This window comes from Pimephales promelas, chromosome 8 (assembly GCF_988280905.1).
Source record: "Pimephales promelas chromosome 8, fPimPro1.hap1.1, whole genome shotgun sequence".
Lineage (NCBI taxonomy): Eukaryota > Metazoa > Chordata > Actinopteri > Cypriniformes > Leuciscidae > Pimephales > Pimephales promelas.
Window position 1 is genome coordinate 9,000,702 of NC_142776.1, and position 17,001 is coordinate 9,017,702.

Consider the following 17,001-nt stretch of genomic DNA (forward strand, 5'->3'; position numbering starts at 1 on the left):
GACACCGTTGAATTAATGATCTTATGCAGTTTTTAAACGTTTCTATTAAAGTATTAAGTATTCTATTAAATAACTAAATAATATATTTAGGGGTGTGAGTGTGTGCAGTTTATATTGTACAACAAAACATCAAAGTATAGTCAAGTGATGTTTACTACAGGTTTTTTAGGGAAATCTCGAGAGAACCACATAGACGAGAACCACTAGCGAGACTTCCGCGTTCTCTTTCTTACACAACAAAGATGGCTGCGCCCTGTAGGAAACTGATGAGGTCGACTTTGCAAGGTAGATAAACAGGTTTACAAATAATTCATTTTCTAAATTATTATACGTATGAATGAATTGGCTGGGCATTATTGTTTTACTATTAAAGAATGTGTGTAAACCACCGCTACTAAATAAAATTTAAGGTGTGTTTGCAGCTTACCTTGATAGTTTGACATTCATACAACATTTATCTACTAACGTTATCCACTGAATGAATGCAAAGAACAGGTTAAGCTAAATATGTGTAACGATAACTCTGAGAAGACGAACTATTGTGAATTCATTTCTGAAATCTGAAAAATCTGCAAGTTACTCAGAATTGCGAGATACAACAATTGCAAACAGTTACTGACATTTCCCTCGCTGAATTGTGAGATAAAAACTCTCACTTCACTTGGATGCAAAAAGTCATAATTGTGAAATACATTTATATATATATGTAAGCTAGTTTAGGTTCCATAGCTAGTTCGACTGCTGACATCATCTGCACCCACTTAACCCTAACCCTTAACCCTCATTACTAACACCTATGCACCTACTAACCTGATCAGATGCCTCCTCTGCGTACAGATAACTCTTTTTCTTAGTGGCTCAGTTGTTATTTTGTTTTTTGTTAAACGTTGGAGTTCACAAAACGTGCTGGGATGGTAAGAAAGCACCTGCCTAGAAAATAAATGTAGGCTCCATGCCATTATTTAAGGGTTAGTTCACCCAAAAATTAAAATTCCGTAATTATTACTCAATGTCATTTCGAACCCATAAGACTTTCATTCATCTTTGGAACACAAATGAATATCTTTTTGATGAAATCTGAGCAATTTCTATCCCTCCATTGACACTGACCGTCTTCGCAACTACCACTTTAATGCTTCAGAAAGTTCATAAAGAGATAAAACTAATCCACATGAATGGAGTGGTTTAGCCAAATTTCCTTAGGAGACATCATATAAAGATCGCTTTATATGATGAACAGATTGAGTTTAGGCTTTTCACACATCAGTTACAGTATGTTAAAAGGAAGCTCAAGCATGTTCGCTTGACATGCAAGATCCAATGAGGGTCATTCTTGTGTATCAAGCAGGTTCAGTAGAGCTTCTGGTTGTGTTGGCTGATAAATGTTTATATGTACAAATAAAAGCCTAAATCAAATCTGTTCATCATATAAAGCGATCGTGTTTCTTCAGACTAAACTGCTCAATTCATTGATTAGTTTTATGATTTCTTTATAAACCTTTTGAAGGGTTAATGTGGTAGTTGGATTGCTGTCAATGGTGGGACAGAAGAATCACCTCAAATTTCATCAACAAGATGAGTCTTATGGTTCGGAACAACATGAGGGTGAGTAAATGATAAGAGTTAAAATGTACTATCCCTTTAAAAAAAATTCTAACCTATATAAATTTGTTTTTCAGGTTTGTATCAGCTATCAAACAGGACCTTGTGGATAGGAACACACTCTGAGCAGATAGTTGCCCTTCCCAGACTGCAGGAGAATGTTTTGCACAGTAGAGCTCTACACTGTGGACATTATGCCTTACAAACCATCACCAAGATGGAATCTCCAAAAGTTCTGAAACCACAGAAAGGAGCTGAACCTGAAAATAAGACCAACCAACAAAAGAAAGAAGAAGAAGAAGAAGAGGAGGAGGAGGATGAAGATAACAGCCCTGAGTACATCCCCAAAAGACAAGCCAAAAATCCAATGATGAAGATTGGATACGCATGGTAAGTGCAGCTTAAATTGCATGTTTTAAGTCTTTTAAACTAGTACTGAAATCTATGAATTAAGTAGCAACTGACTTGGGTGTTTCTCTTAGGATGATTGGCTTGCCTACTGGAATCATCGGCTTTATTCTGGCAAAGAGACAGGTGGACAAGAACCGACTGAAGCAACTGAAAATCAGACAGCGAATGAAGAATTCTAATGAGGGAGATTACGAGAGTAACCGATATAAACCAGCCCCCAGGATCCAGTGAAAGCTCTACTTCTGTGAAATGACTCTATTGTACTAAAGAATGGCTTCATTGAACACTAATCATCAGGTTGCCATGGAGACCATGAACCATGCAGAATATAACAAAGACATTGTAGAAAGCAATCATTTATTATGGTGGACCTTTCGATCTTATAAACAAGGATTTGATGAAGACTTTGCATTTAGGTTTGCAATATATATATATATATATATATATATAGCAAACATGCTTGATCATAAACATACAGAATACAACCAATATTATCAATAAAAAAACAATGAAATAACTGAATAATATTCATTTTCCTTTTAATGATGTCGATCCTTACAATAATGACTATAAAACTTCAGTCACATTGTTCTGAGAACATTGTAACAAAAATACACGTTTACATGACATCATTCTAATATAACAAATGTATTTAGATGTAGTTAAGACTTTTTATAACAACTTATTTACAGTGAATTTTGGTGCTGAACAAAAATGGAAAAGGCACCAATGTACATCACAATCTGTGACATTTAAGTGTAGTAACAGATTCAAAGGCATTTCCCAAAACTAAAGCAAAGAAATATTTTAAGAAATAGTTTTTTATTCTTTATAAAATGTCAAATAAATACTCTAAATTACTAATCTGAAATACAGTTAGATTGTATGTACAAAGCAGAAAACTTACATACCCTTGTCCAAAACGTACCACACCCATGTAACTTCAATAGTAAATACAGCAAATCTAAGTCTATACAGTAGAAATTTGCATAATACAGACCCATTTCTAAAAATGAGCATCCATTACCACGACATGGACCAGAACAATGCCAATGTAATCTTGCTAATATTTTATGATAATGCATACATATGGTTTGTAAATTTCAAATAATAAGTCATGGAAATTATATTCATCCCTTTGTTTGATCAGTATAATGCTTGATATATTTTACTAGTTCAGTATTATCTGAGTATATATTGTTTGGGAATTGACTGAGAAGACAGTGCATAGTGAATAAACAATAAAGCCATTATAAAAGTACAGAAAAGCTCCATCCGCCAGCTTGACGCTTCTATCTCTCAGCAAATCCGATAATTTGCAGGAGGAAGAGGAAGATCTGGACAATGTCAACATAAAGGGAGAGAGCAGCAAACACGTACTCCTCTGGGCTGATGGAGAGCTTCCTGTTCCCGATGAGCAGCTGGGTATGATAGGCCAGAAACTAATATTTAAAAACACAAACGGAAAAGTGATTTTAGGATGGAAAGAGTGAACAATGTTAGCATGCAGAACCAAAGTCTTCCAAAAAAGTGAATTGACATACCAGAGTGAATGCAATGGCTCCTATAGCTGCATAGAGCATGTGAAGCCATGGGACCTGAGAAACAAACAAAGAAAACAATATTTTATATATTATATATTATTATATTTTATATGATCAAATTACTTTTTTTTTTGCAAATAAAAGACGCAAAGTCACGCTTACGTATTTGAATGACAGCACAATAACCGTAATGATGCCAGTCACAAACACCACGATTCCGAGTACGGTGAAAAAGCCTGCACATTTAGTGAAATCCACCTGTAGAAGAATAGAAAAGCGTGTTAACACACACTTTGACACAATGCCTGGTTGTAAAATCAAGCTTCTGTTCATATTATATATGCACCCCACCTTAGTCTGAAAGCAGAAGATGGTTACCGCAACACACACGACAACAGTGATTCCCAGCGCCAGGAACACAGCCTTAGTGCTGTAATAACTGCAAACACAAATTTATTTTAGTCCCGTTTCACATGTACATAAATATGGAAGCTTGTTTCTGCCACTGAATAAAAAATAAAATAATTGTGACTTTTTATCTCACAATTCAGACTTTTTTTCTCAAAATTGCGAGTTTATATCTCGCAATTCTGACTTTATTTCTCAGAATTGAGAGATAAAAAGTCAGAATTGCGTGATGTAAAGTCGCAATTGCGTGTTATAAAGTCAGAATTGTGAGATATAAAGTCAGAAATCCATGATGTAAAGACAGAATTGCATGATAAAGTCAGAATTGCTAGATATAAAGTCAGAATTGCTAGATATAAAGTCAGAATTGCTAGATATAAAGTCAGAATTGCGACTTTTTATCTTACAATTCTAACTTTTTTTCCTCAATTGCGAGTTTACATCTCGCAATTCTGACATTATAACACATAATTGCGAGTTTGTCGAAATTCTGACATCTTTTCTCAGAATTGTGAGATATAAACTCGCAATTGCGACCAAGACCAATTCAGGCCAATTCTAAGGTGGAAAAAAAGACTAACTTTTTCCCCCCTCAGAATATTTTAAATCTCACAATTCTGACTATATCTCGTATTTCTGACTTTATAACACGCAATTGCGACTTTATATGTAGCAATTCTGACTTTATATCTCGCAATTCTGACTTTATAACTCACAATTCTGACTTTATAACTCGCAATTCTGACTTTAAATCTCGCAATTCTGACTTTAAATCTCGCAATTCTGACTTTATATCTCGCAATTGCGACTTTATATCACGCAATTCTAAGAAATAAGAATTCTGAGAAGTCAGAATTGCGAGAAGTAAACGGAATTGTGAGAAAAAAAAAGTCAGAATTTTGAGATAAAAAGGTCGCAATTACCTTTTATATTTTTCATTCTATGGTGGAAACAAGCTTCCATACATACATGTACTTATTGTAGTAATGGGTAACTAATAACTAGGTACTAGGTACTAACCCTAAACCATGTTGTAACCACACACACACACATATATATACACACACACACACACACACAGACCACCCACTAAGTTGTAAGCCTATCTTTGAATACTGAGACCCACACAGCATTTGATCACTGGATTTAAAGAAATACTTCTAGTTTTAAGAAGTGTTTTCTCAATATTGCAACATTGCATATTTAACCAGCTCTTGACAAAAACATGAATCATTATTTTTTTTAATCACTCAGCAAGTCATTTAACCACATATTCCTAACATTGGAAGTCTTTTTGTCTTTCAAACACATTAAAATGTACTAATTGATGTCATTACATATTTACATGCAGGGACTCCCAACTTTTTTGTCAGCTGAGCCTCTTTGACCTAATATACTTGAAGTATTTAAGTTAATAAATTAGGTCAATAATAATAAATAAATAAATAAAATAAAATTAATTTCAGGATTCTCTGATTTTTTTATATCTTATCTCTTTATAAAATCTTTTATTTCAAAAATTATTTTAATTGAACTTTTTTTATGATTCAATGAGCTTAATTAATATAACCCCAGTCTGGGAAACCCATTAATAGGCAACGGCAAGTATCAAATATTAAAAATACAGTGGCAACAAAGCATAAAAGGGGGGTGGAAACAAAACCTTTCTATCACAAAGAAAGTGTAAAGTATATCCATTGAAACACTATTGACAGTCCTCATGCCATAGTCATGCTATTTTACTGTTTTCCCCACTCACTGTATCTCATCGTGTGTGAGACATGACTCACCTTGCAATATTTCCAGTCATGAATGATAAGGCCAGTGTCTAAAACAAAACAAAATATGCAATGTTATGCAAAGACTTTCTGTAACATCCTTAAAGAGATAGTCCACTTGCAAACCCTCAAGTTGTTCCAAACCTGTAAGAGTTTCTTTACCACACAGTTGTTAGCTATTGACTTCCACAGTATTTTGTTTCCTACTATGGAAGTCAGTGGCTACCATCAACTGTTTGATTACCAACATTCTACATTCTAGGGTGAACTATCCCTTTAATACTTTCTCTACACCATTACATGAAAAAACAATACTGGCCATTACAGGTTTGGCCACATTTCCAATTCAAAGTGAATTTTCCAACTCACAAAAATGGCCAACAGGATAAGGTTCCATGGGAAACGCCTCCTAAAAAGTGACAGAGCAAATGCTAAATCCATTGGTTCACATGACAACTTATGTTTGTGGTAGCTTTTTTTTTTTTTTTAGTTTTTAGTTTTTAGAGTTTTTTTTTTTGTTTATACTGTGGTATGATTTTTGTATTACTGAACTATGAGCAGTAGCTGCTATGAGATTGATTCAGAAAAGGAGCGATCACCTCACCTTGGTCCAGTACAGCAAACCAGTACGATGTGTGTGACAAAATAGATAGCACTGGAAAAAAATATTGTTCAACATTTACATTTAATGTTTTAAATGTAAAGTATTTGACAATGTGAACAAACAAAATGTCTAAGTTCTTACTATGAAACCCAGTAAATGGCAGGGTTCTTCCTCACATACACTCCTACGGGTTCCCTGTATGAACAAAAACACACACCTGAGTTTAATCACAAAGCCTACCTAAACAAGCAGTGATAACGCTTAACCTTTTTCTCTGTGAACACAAAGCACATGAAGTAACCACACCGAGAACAGAGACTCACACAAATGTGAAAATAGCCACGATGGCAGCTGTGACAAGAAGCTGAGCAGCAAGGATCAGGTAAACCTGCAAAACACAATGGAAGCATTATTATCCATTATAATATTCACACACAATTTAAATTTAAGAGGACCTATTATGCCTTTTTTACATGGTCAACTTTCATGTTTCTATTAGAGCATGAAAAAGGTCTGCAGTTACAAATCCCACTCCTATGGGAACTATTCTCTATATTAGTAAACTCGAAACATTTTGATTGTTGTCTTGAGTTTTCTTTTGGGAATGAACAATATTCCTCATTTAAATAACTGACACCCAAGGCATAAGCAAATGTGTTATGGCCATGTCCATGAGATGCTGTTTTTTCACCTGAATCTATTGAATTAATAAGGCAAAACTAACACCATTGTTAGACCCGGAGAAGATGAAACGTGTGATAATGGTAAAGGGCGTGACATTTCTGAAATGAGTTCAAAGTGCTTGACCAATAACAACACATTGATTCCGTTGAGAAAGAGGGGCTTCATAGGGAGAGGAACTAAACAGAGCATTGATGACAGACTAGGAAAAGAGGTGCTACTCCAATGCAAAATAAGGTGTTTTTGAACATTTAAACATGAAAACCAATCCCCAAATATGATATCAAGACTTTGTAAAAGGGCATAATATGATCTCTTTAATCCTAAAAAAACTCTTTTACTTTGAAGATGATGCCAATTATAGAAAAATGGTTCCTTACTTTCCGTATGAAACTATGGCGGACACTGGTACTCTCGAATCCATCTGTGGTGGTAAATCCTTCATCGTCACCTGTAACAATCATGTTTTCAGTGAAAACTACATTTTATGAAACTTAAAACCATGATCATCTAAACAAAGATTAAAATAGAAATATTTATTGTGTGTCATTTTTAAATCAATATCAATTTTAAATGACGGTTGTGTGTAATTTCTAACAAGTTTTACCCAATATAGTTTGTTAAAGTTAGTGTACTTATTTACAGTGCCAGTAAATAGCATTTTTGAGATGAAATATGAAACGTGGTGTAGCATAACATTTATAAATTTGAATGTGCTATTATTGTGTCATTTCCAATTTTATTAAATTATGCAAAAAGTGTGAACATTTTAATTGCCTGAATACATTGAATGCTAGTTTTGAAATTAGCCTAAGTAGCAAAGATAAGCAAATAAATTAGTAAAAGGCTATTATGTAGTTTTAAATGTAATTTCCATGAATATTGAACATATTTGAGATGTGGAAGGAATTTTCATGAAAGGGGAGGCCAAATTATCATGTGATCCATGTATGTCCACTGTGTTAGTGGACAAATTAAAAAAACTAGTGACAGTGTGAAAACTCTGTTAGGATTATTTGTGCCGTTAAAGAAATTTCCAACTATGTAAGTGATAATGTGGTGTCAAAATAAATACTGGCGAGGACTTTACAGTGATACACAGCCAGTTAATATTATTGCAAAAGTTCTGACCAAATAAGTAAATAAACATTTAAATGATTTGATTCAATTGCAAGAAAGAGATCAGAGTGATCTACAAGACGTGAAAATGCTAAATATACGAAATCGGTTGCCAATTGACCCGTCAATTTTTCTTCATGATTTATTTTCAGACATCATGAGAATAACGTTATACTGGGTATTTTAATGTGACATGTTATATAACAAGAACATCTATGGCAAGAGATCTTTTCAATCGCTGTTTCTTTTCCTCAATTCCTTTCTTTTTTCCCATTGCAATCTGCTGTAAAAGTATGAAAAAGGACAACATATACTGCACATTTGTGGTCTGTTCTCCTGAATTTAATTTACGATATATTCCATTAATAACTCACTAGAGTGCACAAAGAATCTCTCGTAATTCTCCTCAAATGTTTTCACAGGTAAATTTATAATCTGTCAAAATTACAGACATCACTTTGAAATAGTATCACGTAATGCTGAATTTAATGAACATTTTTGATTAAGGCAACATAAATTACATAATACATATACTGTTACTGTAGCCTACAACAGTGATATTTTGTATTAATAGAGCGAGCCATTCACTGATTGTTTACAGCTTAACGGAAGTTACACCCACAATTCGTGCAAAGCGTCATGGGGCGTAGGAATAAGGTGGATAGTGTCATTAAAAATATATTTTACCACAGCTGTGACTGAACAATGAGACTCAAGAATTCAAGAGAGGCATAATTAACACTATATTACCAGCCTAACAACACTAATCTGGTTAGAGCTAGAATACAGGGAACACATTATGAAAAATTACGAATTCAGTGTAAATTCAATTCAATGCCCGGTATATGATCTTCTAAAATTAAATTTTCTTAAAAAAATTTGATTATTTAAGTATCGAACCACATCCTAAACCACTTTGCAACATAGTAAGCTGGCCAGGAGGACATATTGTTCATGTTGTTCTTAAATCAGGAACATGAGCACAGTGATAGTATCAGCCTATAAAAGTGAAGATAAACTAGATACAAGAAATAATACAACTTGCCTATACCAGGAGGAATGACAGGGATGACTGGTAGACTTGGTGGCGGGTATCCTGCAGGCTGTCCTCGGTATGGATCATTGGGTTGTGGGTAAGGCGGTTGTCCCCCGTATGGATCATTGGGCTGTGGGTAAGGTGGTTGGCCCCCGTATGGAACATTGGGCTGTGGGTAAGGTGGTTGTCCCCCGTACGCATTGAAGCCATATGCAGGGCCAGAAGCGGGGTAACCTCCCCCAGGCTGAGGGTTTGAGAGCAGACGGGACTCATCATAACCCGGAGGGAAATCTGACCTTGACATGCTGCTTTAACTCCTGCTGGGTAAATAAGAAACCATTTGTGAATCTAAAGTTCGGATGCAACCAAAGTTAAAATCAGATTTTCACCAAAACAAAATAAGAATTTATTTATTTTTTGTTCCTTCTTTGCGAGGACTCAAATGATCAAGTGTTACCCCTTTTCACCAAGAAAACTTGTTTTCTGCCTTTTCCAAAAATTCTCCCATCCAGCCCTAAAATATATTAAAATAACTCTAAATCTATGATAAAGTGCTAAACATGTAAAACAGCCCATTTCTATTTAATGATAATGATATACACTCACCTAAAGGATTATTAGGAATACCTGTACAATTTCTCATTAATGCAATTATCTAATCAACCAATCACATGGCAGTTGCTTCAATGCATTTAGGGGTGTGGTCCTGGTCAAGACAATCTCCTGAACTCCAAACTGAATGTCAGAATGGGAAAGAAAAGAGATTTAAGCAATTTTGAGCATGGCATGCCATGGTTGTTGGTGCCAGACGGGCCGGTCTGAGTATTTCACAATCTGCTCAGTTACTGGGATTTTCACGCACAACCATTTCTAGGGTTTACAAAGAATGGTGTGAAAAGGGATAAACAACCAGTATGTGGCAGTCCTGTGGGCGAAAATGCCATGTTGATGCTAGAGGTCAGCAGAGAATGGGCCGACTGATTCAAGCTGATAGAAGAGCAACTTTGACTGAAATAACCACTCGTTACAACCGAGGTATGCAGCAAAGCATTTGTAAAGCCACAACACCCACAACCTTGAGGTGGATGGGCTACAACAGCAGAAGACCCCACCGGGTACCACTCATCTCCACTACAAGTAGGAAAAAGAGGCTACAATAAATTTGCAAGAGCTCCCCAAAATTGGACAGTTGAAGACTGGAAAAATGTTGCCTGGTCTGATGAGTCTCGATTTCTGTTGAGACAGATAGTAGAGTCAGAATTTGGCGTAAACAGAATGAGAACATGGATCCATCATGCCTTGTTACCACTGTGCAGGCTGGTGGTGGTGGTGTAATGGTGTGGGGGATGTTTTCTTGGTACACTTTAGGCCCCTTAGTGCCAACTGGGCATCATTTAAATGCCACGGCCTTCCTGATCATTGTTTCTGACCATGTCCATCCATTTATGGCCACCATGTACCCATCCTCTGATGGCTACTTCCAGCAGGATAATGCACCATGTCACAAAGCTTGAATCATTTCAAATTGGTTTCTTGAACATGACAATAAGTTAACTGTACTAAAATGACCCCCACAGTCACCAGATATCAACCCAATAGAGCATCTTTGGGATGTGGTGGAACGGGAGCTTCGTGCCCTGGATGTGCATTCCCACAAATCTCCATCAACTGCAAGATGCTATCCTATCAATATGGGCCAACATTTCTAAAGAATGCTTTCAGCACCTTGTTGAATCAATGCCACATAGAATCAAGGCAGTTCTGAAGGTGAAAGGGGGTCAAACACAGTATTAGTATAGTCTTCCTAATAATCCTTTAGGTAAGTGTATCTGTTATGATGTTTGGTCTCCCTACATAATTTATCTCTGGAATACATAGATGCAATAATGTTTTTGTCTTCTTAAATGTAATATTCGTTTTTAATTTTTTTAGTCTACTGTAGCGTCTAAATGTCTCCCATGGGGATAAATACATTTTTTTTTTATCTAAACACCTTAAAGGGGCTTAAACTTTAGTTAGTATGTAATGTTGCTGTTTGAGAATAAACAACATCTGCAAAGTAACAACGCTTAAAGTTCAAACTAAAGGAAGATATTTGCTTTTGAAAAAATCGTTTTAAGGACGGCTAGTAGGGATTACACAACATTCCTCACAGGTTAGTAACATCACTAACCCTCAAAGTTACATAAACCCCACGCCCGGGAACACACAGTCCATGTTAAGAAGAAGAAGAGTTTGTAGTAGAGCACATTTGTGAGTCTGCTCAAGCTGTTGCATCCAGTTTTTGCATGCTATGTAACAAATGCAATGACATGTCACTCTGTAGTCATCTTAAAACAGTTCCCAACTTGAAACATTTCAAAATTTACCTGAACTGCTTTGCAATTAGTGACTTTCAGTCAATTAAAATGCCTTTTTTACCAGTTATATATTTAGTCATTGAATATTTCTTAAAAATAGAGTTAAAATAATCTCATGCTCAAATGTTTAACAATTGTTGGTAAATTATAATAATAATATATAGTTATATTATTAATGTCAGTGGTTTTAAAGCAATTTAAAACCCCCTAAGGCAGCTTTATGAAAAACATACTTGACATAGACCTAATTGTTTAATTTTAATAAGTGATCGTAATAGCTTTCCAAATCATGAAATTTGTCAGTGGTTTTACTGGTTCCTCATTGTTCTAAAATTAAGTTATTGAAGTGAGACTGCAGGGGAAATAACTAATAAAGAATTACAGGAGTGAGAAGTTCAGCGAGTTTCATTTTTGAAAACAATTTAGACATAAATGTAAACTGACTAGTAGAACATTTCTGAGAGAGCACTAAACTTAACTTAGATTATCCTTCCTGCTTCAAGTTCAACATCTTTTCCCAATAAGACTTCTGTGATAAAGATAGCAATGTGGCTGTGAGGGTTTTGAGAGGTCCAGATGCACAACACAGATAAGTGGACATAAATTCACTCTCTGCAAGTCCGCCCACACCCAGTGCAAGTCCACACCCAGTGTTTTGAAAGGTTTCTTTCCATTTTAATCCCTACAATGGCATGCATAAAAGACATGAACTGAAGAGTTTTGGAAATAAATGATCAGGGAGTATAATCTCCTTGTTATTCAATTAGTTTATGCAAGCGCCACTATTATTATGTAGACCTGTATAGTTATTATCTGTTGGTTGTAGGCCTGTCACGATCATACATTTTGTGCTGATGATAAATGATCATACTAATACTGCAGGCTTCACAAATATTGGCACCCTTCTTAAATAGGAGTAATACTGACAGTGAAAAATTGTTTTTGCAATTTCTCCTCCAAGCCTATCAACTAATGTAATTAAAGTCAAATAATTGAAAGGAAAAATAGGAAACAAATTTTAAAACATTTTTTTTCTGAAATATATGAAATCACCCCTTCATTTAATACTTTGTGTAGCCTCCCTTTGCCAAAATAACAGCTTTGAATTTTCTCATATAACGCGTAATATATAAAATATTCACAAAAATCTAACGTTTAATTAATTAATTCAGTTAATTTACACAAAATATAAATGTGGAATAAATGAAATAAATGTTTTTCTCCAAAAAATGCGTCACAAACAATTATTGACACCCCTACAAATTCTAATGTTAAACTTGTAAACTCTTATACAAGTTCTCAGTAATCAGGAACACTTAAGTCATGACTTCCTGTTTCACTGGGCTATAAATATGAAGTGAAACACAGGCCAAATTCTAATAGTCATCCATCACTGTAGGAAAGTCCTTAGGATACAGTAATGATGTGTGAAAAAAGATGTTGAGCTGCACAAATCAGGGTTGGGGTAAGTAGAATATTACCACTAGCTCATCCCCACTGTGAAGCATATGGTGTTGGAACTTTAATGCTGTGGAGCAAATTTTCTTCCAATACCCTAGACAACTTTTTAGGATACATGGTAACATAAACTCCATCAAGTGCCAGCAGATACTCTTTCTTTCAGCTTGAAAATGACCCAAACACATCTCAAAATAAAAATAGAATAGTTCACTGACCACAGAATGAAGGTTTTGCCATGGAGATAGTACTCCCCTGACCCTAACCCCATTGAAAACCTGTGGGATGAGCTGAAGAAAAGAGTCCACGAGCATGGATCTATGAATCTGACGGTTCTGGAGAAAATCTGTATGAAGGAATGGTCTCAGATCTATTGCCATATGTTCATCAACCCTATTAATTGAGAGCAGTTAGTTCTCTTGGAAAAGTGAGTTTGTTAATTGTGGAATGTTTTAAAAAAAAAACTTGTGAAGAACAATTTTTTGAACTCTTTGACTAATTCAATGTTACATTTTTGTGAATATTTTGAATGAAAGAAAGACTAATCAGCAAAATTGCAAACACTAATTTTCAGTCAGTTTTGCTCATATTTACCAATACTTGTGAAGCCCCGTGTTATTGTGATTAACGATTGAATTATATTTTGTTCATGTTCCTTACAGTGTAAGCCTAATATGTTATTTTGTGGCTAATACTATATATTTGAACTGGAACTACAACCCCCCTTGAAATTCACTCTCAGACCCCCGCATTTTCAACCTTAAATATACATAATATATATTAATATACACAATATATTACTTTGTAACATAACAACATAACATAATTTATATGAAGGAAGACCTTTTGACTATATGTATTTAGCCAACGTTCTTTTTCATATTATTTGGTAAATGTGATTGAAATTTAAACTGCACAATTATTGTGGTTATCTCAAAAATATTACAAGAAAGTGTAATTGAATAGCCACGATCAGATGATTACTCAACAATCGTGACCCACTTATCTGGCTGCCACTTTCCCTCTCACCATTGTGATCACAGCAAAAATAGCATTAACCACATTTTAAACAGTCTTCCTGGAAATAAACAGCCAACAAGGCACAGCCCATGAAAGGCCTTACAGTAAGTGGATTGAAAACAACTAGCATTTCCTCAGCAACTAAGTATGCCAATGCTTAAGTTTAGGAAGTGAGATTTTTGGAATTTGAACGTTACTTGTTTTTTTACAAGTTAAAACATTACTTATGCACCAGGATCAGCACTTCCTCTTATCAAACAGATGTAAAGCAGCTCACACAGAACCACACAGTGAGGTCAGCATGAACATGTGACACACATCTGCCAAGGAAAATGTGATTCAAGCTAATTCATGAGTAAATCGGTTCATCATTTACTCAAAGTGTCCTGGGAAAAGGCGTTTCTACATCTCATGCGGGGAGGAGTGACCGACAAATTCACAATCTTTAAAATAAACTGAGTCATAGGCAGTTGCTAAATGACCAAAACATTCCAGGATATGTGACATAACTCTAAGAACAACATACAACCATGTTTAATGTCACCTTTTTACTTTCAGACAATGCACATTGAAGGACTTTCTTGTCTATCTACCTCTATGGTATTCAGGCTATTTATAATGTTTACAAAAACATGTGCGGGGAGGAGTGACTGACAAATTCACAATCTTGAAAGAGCAAATAAACTGAGTCATAGGCAGTTTCTAAATGACCAAAATATTCCAGGATACGTGACAGAACTCTAAGAACAACATTATACAACCATGTTTAATGTCACCTTACTTTTAGTCAATGCACATTGAAGGACTTTCTTGTGTATCCAACTCTATGATATGCAGGCTACTTATAATGTTTACAAAAACATGGATGGTTCCGTCGTGTAATTCAAGCCAGACTGGAAAAGAATGTCTTCATTCTTTTTTCAGCTCAACACTGCCAGCATGAGTCAAGCAGGCCCTCCACACACTGTTACACCATTATGTTCTCTGCTAAGCAACCTTTAAATATAACGTGGAATATAAACTTCACTTTCTTCACTTTCCATACCGGTCCACCCTGATGCATGAGATTTGCCAAAATTGCATGTAATCTGTCATGTTCAACTAAATTTTACGCAGAGAAAAAGTTAAAACTTTTACTTTAGTTTTTTTTCTGACAAAATTGATCAGGCACAGTGGAATTTACAAAAAATATAATTATGTCATCAATTACTCACCCTTATGTTGTTCCAAAAGACTTCAGTTATCTTCGAAACAAAACTGAAGATATTTTGATGAAACCTGGGAGAACCAATAAGGTTTATTCTTGAGTGTTAAAAAGCATGATTAAGCTTCTGTAAGAACCAATGAGGTTTGTTCTCGCGCGTCAAGCAAGTTCGGTTGAGCTCTTGTTTATTGTTCGCTGATCAATGTTTATGTGAACAAATGCCTAAATTTTATCAATTTGTCATAAAAATTATTGATTCTCTTCAGAGAATTTGGACAAAACCGCTCAATTCATATGGATAGTTTTAAGATATGAACTTTTTGAAGTGCCAAAGTAGTTGCGTAGCTGTCAATGGAGGGACAGAAATCGCTCAGATTTCATCAAAAAGATCTTCATTTGGGTTCCGAAGATGAACTAAAGTCTTTCAGGTTTAGTTGGAAGGACATAAGGGGGAGTGTTTTGTTGAATATTGACGATTTTCATGTTTGAGTTAACTAACACTTTAGCAACCAATCTGAAACAACAAAAAACAGGCTGTTTCAATGCTTGGTAAGCTGCCTACTTACCGTTTTCCATCATAATTGCATTCAGTGCCCAAAAGTTGTTTAGCTACTAGGCAGCTCAGAGGTTTTGAAACAAGCCACAGACGGCAAGCTAGCTATCCAGTTCATGGGCTGGAGTGCATTTTAGAGAAAGTGTTCTCTTCACTTACTCCCATTTTCCTAGAATACAAGTTAATCTTTAAAAATACACTAAAAGTCAATTCAATTACAAATACAAGACTCAAACAGACTAGAAGTCAATTAAATTATGAAATATGTATACAGGCTAAGTCACGACTAAAAGAGCTTGACGTCATAAAACATGTTAACAGCTTGCCCTCACTCACCCCTTGCAAATATTTATATGGTAACCGTGGTTTTCGCCTAACAACTAATACATATATTTTACTATTGTAAAAACTTAATGGATTAACTTAATCATTTGAAGTAAAAAATATCTTGTTTTACAAGAGCACGTGATTGTACAACATACAAGCAATTATATTCTTACCACGCACTGTCGACAATCCAAAAAACTTTATACGATCGATGCCGGAGCTTGGAGAAAGAAATATCAGACGATATAATCCCTCAGACTGAGCCTATTGAAATAAAAACCCGTGAGTTGACACCCTGATCCACCGTCTTCAGTGTCACTTGTCTTCAACAAGCCAGCAGTCAGGGAGTCAGGCGATGACGTTCAGTTTAATAGTGCTCATGATGCTTACAAGCCAGCAGGTGGAGTCAAAAGAATCTGAAACATGTTGCGTTTAACTAATCTGCAAAATAGCCGTTGTACCAATAAAAGTATGTTTTACCCCTGAATAAAATGAAAACGACACCTAAATTATTGCGTCTCTCTGTTCTCTTTATGTAATGCTTCTCCCCCCAAAAAACTCTGTCGAGGCGTGTGGTAAAGTTGACACACCCAACCCAAGCTACACCATTAGAACAAGCTGTCATGTGTGTTCTTTCGGTCGCTTCCGTTGTCTTACACCAGGTGGTGCTAAATTGCAGTTCCTATTCCTTTCAGAAATTTCTCATTTTAAAGGGATAGTTCACCCAAAAATTTAAATTCTGTCATCATTTAATGTCGTCATTTATTTCATCTGCTGAACACAAAATAAAAAAAGGTATTTAGAAAAATATAAGTAACCAGACTGGCCCAATGACTTCCATAGTAAGAAAAACAATAACATGGAGTCATGATAAACAACAATTACATGGAAGTAAA

At 35.3% G+C, this 17,001-nt stretch overlaps 2 protein-coding genes across 6 annotated transcripts; one reads left to right on the plus strand and one right to left on the minus strand.

Annotated features, from left to right (window-relative positions):
• The first annotated feature begins 181 nt into the window (after positions 1–181).
• LOC120491634 (uncharacterized) lies at positions 182–3,012 on the plus strand. 2 transcript variants are annotated; one of them, XM_089133874.1, is made up of 4 exons: positions 206–285; positions 1,508–1,605; positions 1,680–1,992; positions 2,085–3,012. In XM_089133874.1, the coding sequence occupies exons 2-4, from the start codon at positions 1,536–1,538 to the stop codon at positions 2,242–2,244; spliced, it is 543 nt and encodes a 180-aa protein (XP_088990000.1). In that variant the 5' UTR covers positions 206–285; positions 1,508–1,535; the 3' UTR covers positions 2,245–3,012. The 2 variants fall into 2 exon arrangements, with proteins under 2 accessions (XP_039545524.2, XP_088990000.1); XM_039689590.2 differs by lacking the exon at positions 1,508–1,605 and having other exon boundaries at positions 182–285.
• Positions 2,536–16,729, minus strand: tmbim1a (transmembrane BAX inhibitor motif containing 1a). 4 transcript variants are annotated; one of them, XM_089133872.1, is made up of 13 exons: positions 16,279–16,696; positions 15,236–15,299; positions 9,193–9,500; positions 7,409–7,479; positions 6,671–6,735; positions 6,489–6,542; positions 6,348–6,398; positions 6,113–6,152; positions 5,756–5,793; positions 3,909–3,996; positions 3,720–3,815; positions 3,558–3,611; positions 2,536–3,455 (listed from the first exon to the last, which is right to left on the minus strand). In XM_089133872.1, the coding sequence occupies exons 3-13, from the start codon at positions 9,485–9,487 to the stop codon at positions 3,306–3,308; spliced, it is 1,002 nt and encodes a 333-aa protein (XP_088989998.1). In that variant the 5' UTR covers positions 9,488–9,500; positions 15,236–15,299; positions 16,279–16,696; the 3' UTR covers positions 2,536–3,305. The 4 variants fall into 4 exon arrangements, with proteins under 4 accessions (XP_088989998.1, XP_039545522.2, XP_088989999.1 ...); XM_039689588.2 differs by lacking the exon at positions 15,236–15,299 and having other exon boundaries at positions 9,193–9,503; positions 16,279–16,729; XM_089133873.1 differs by lacking the exon at positions 15,236–15,299 and having other exon boundaries at positions 9,199–9,503; positions 16,279–16,697.
• Between the last annotated feature and the right edge of the window lie 272 nt (positions 16,730–17,001).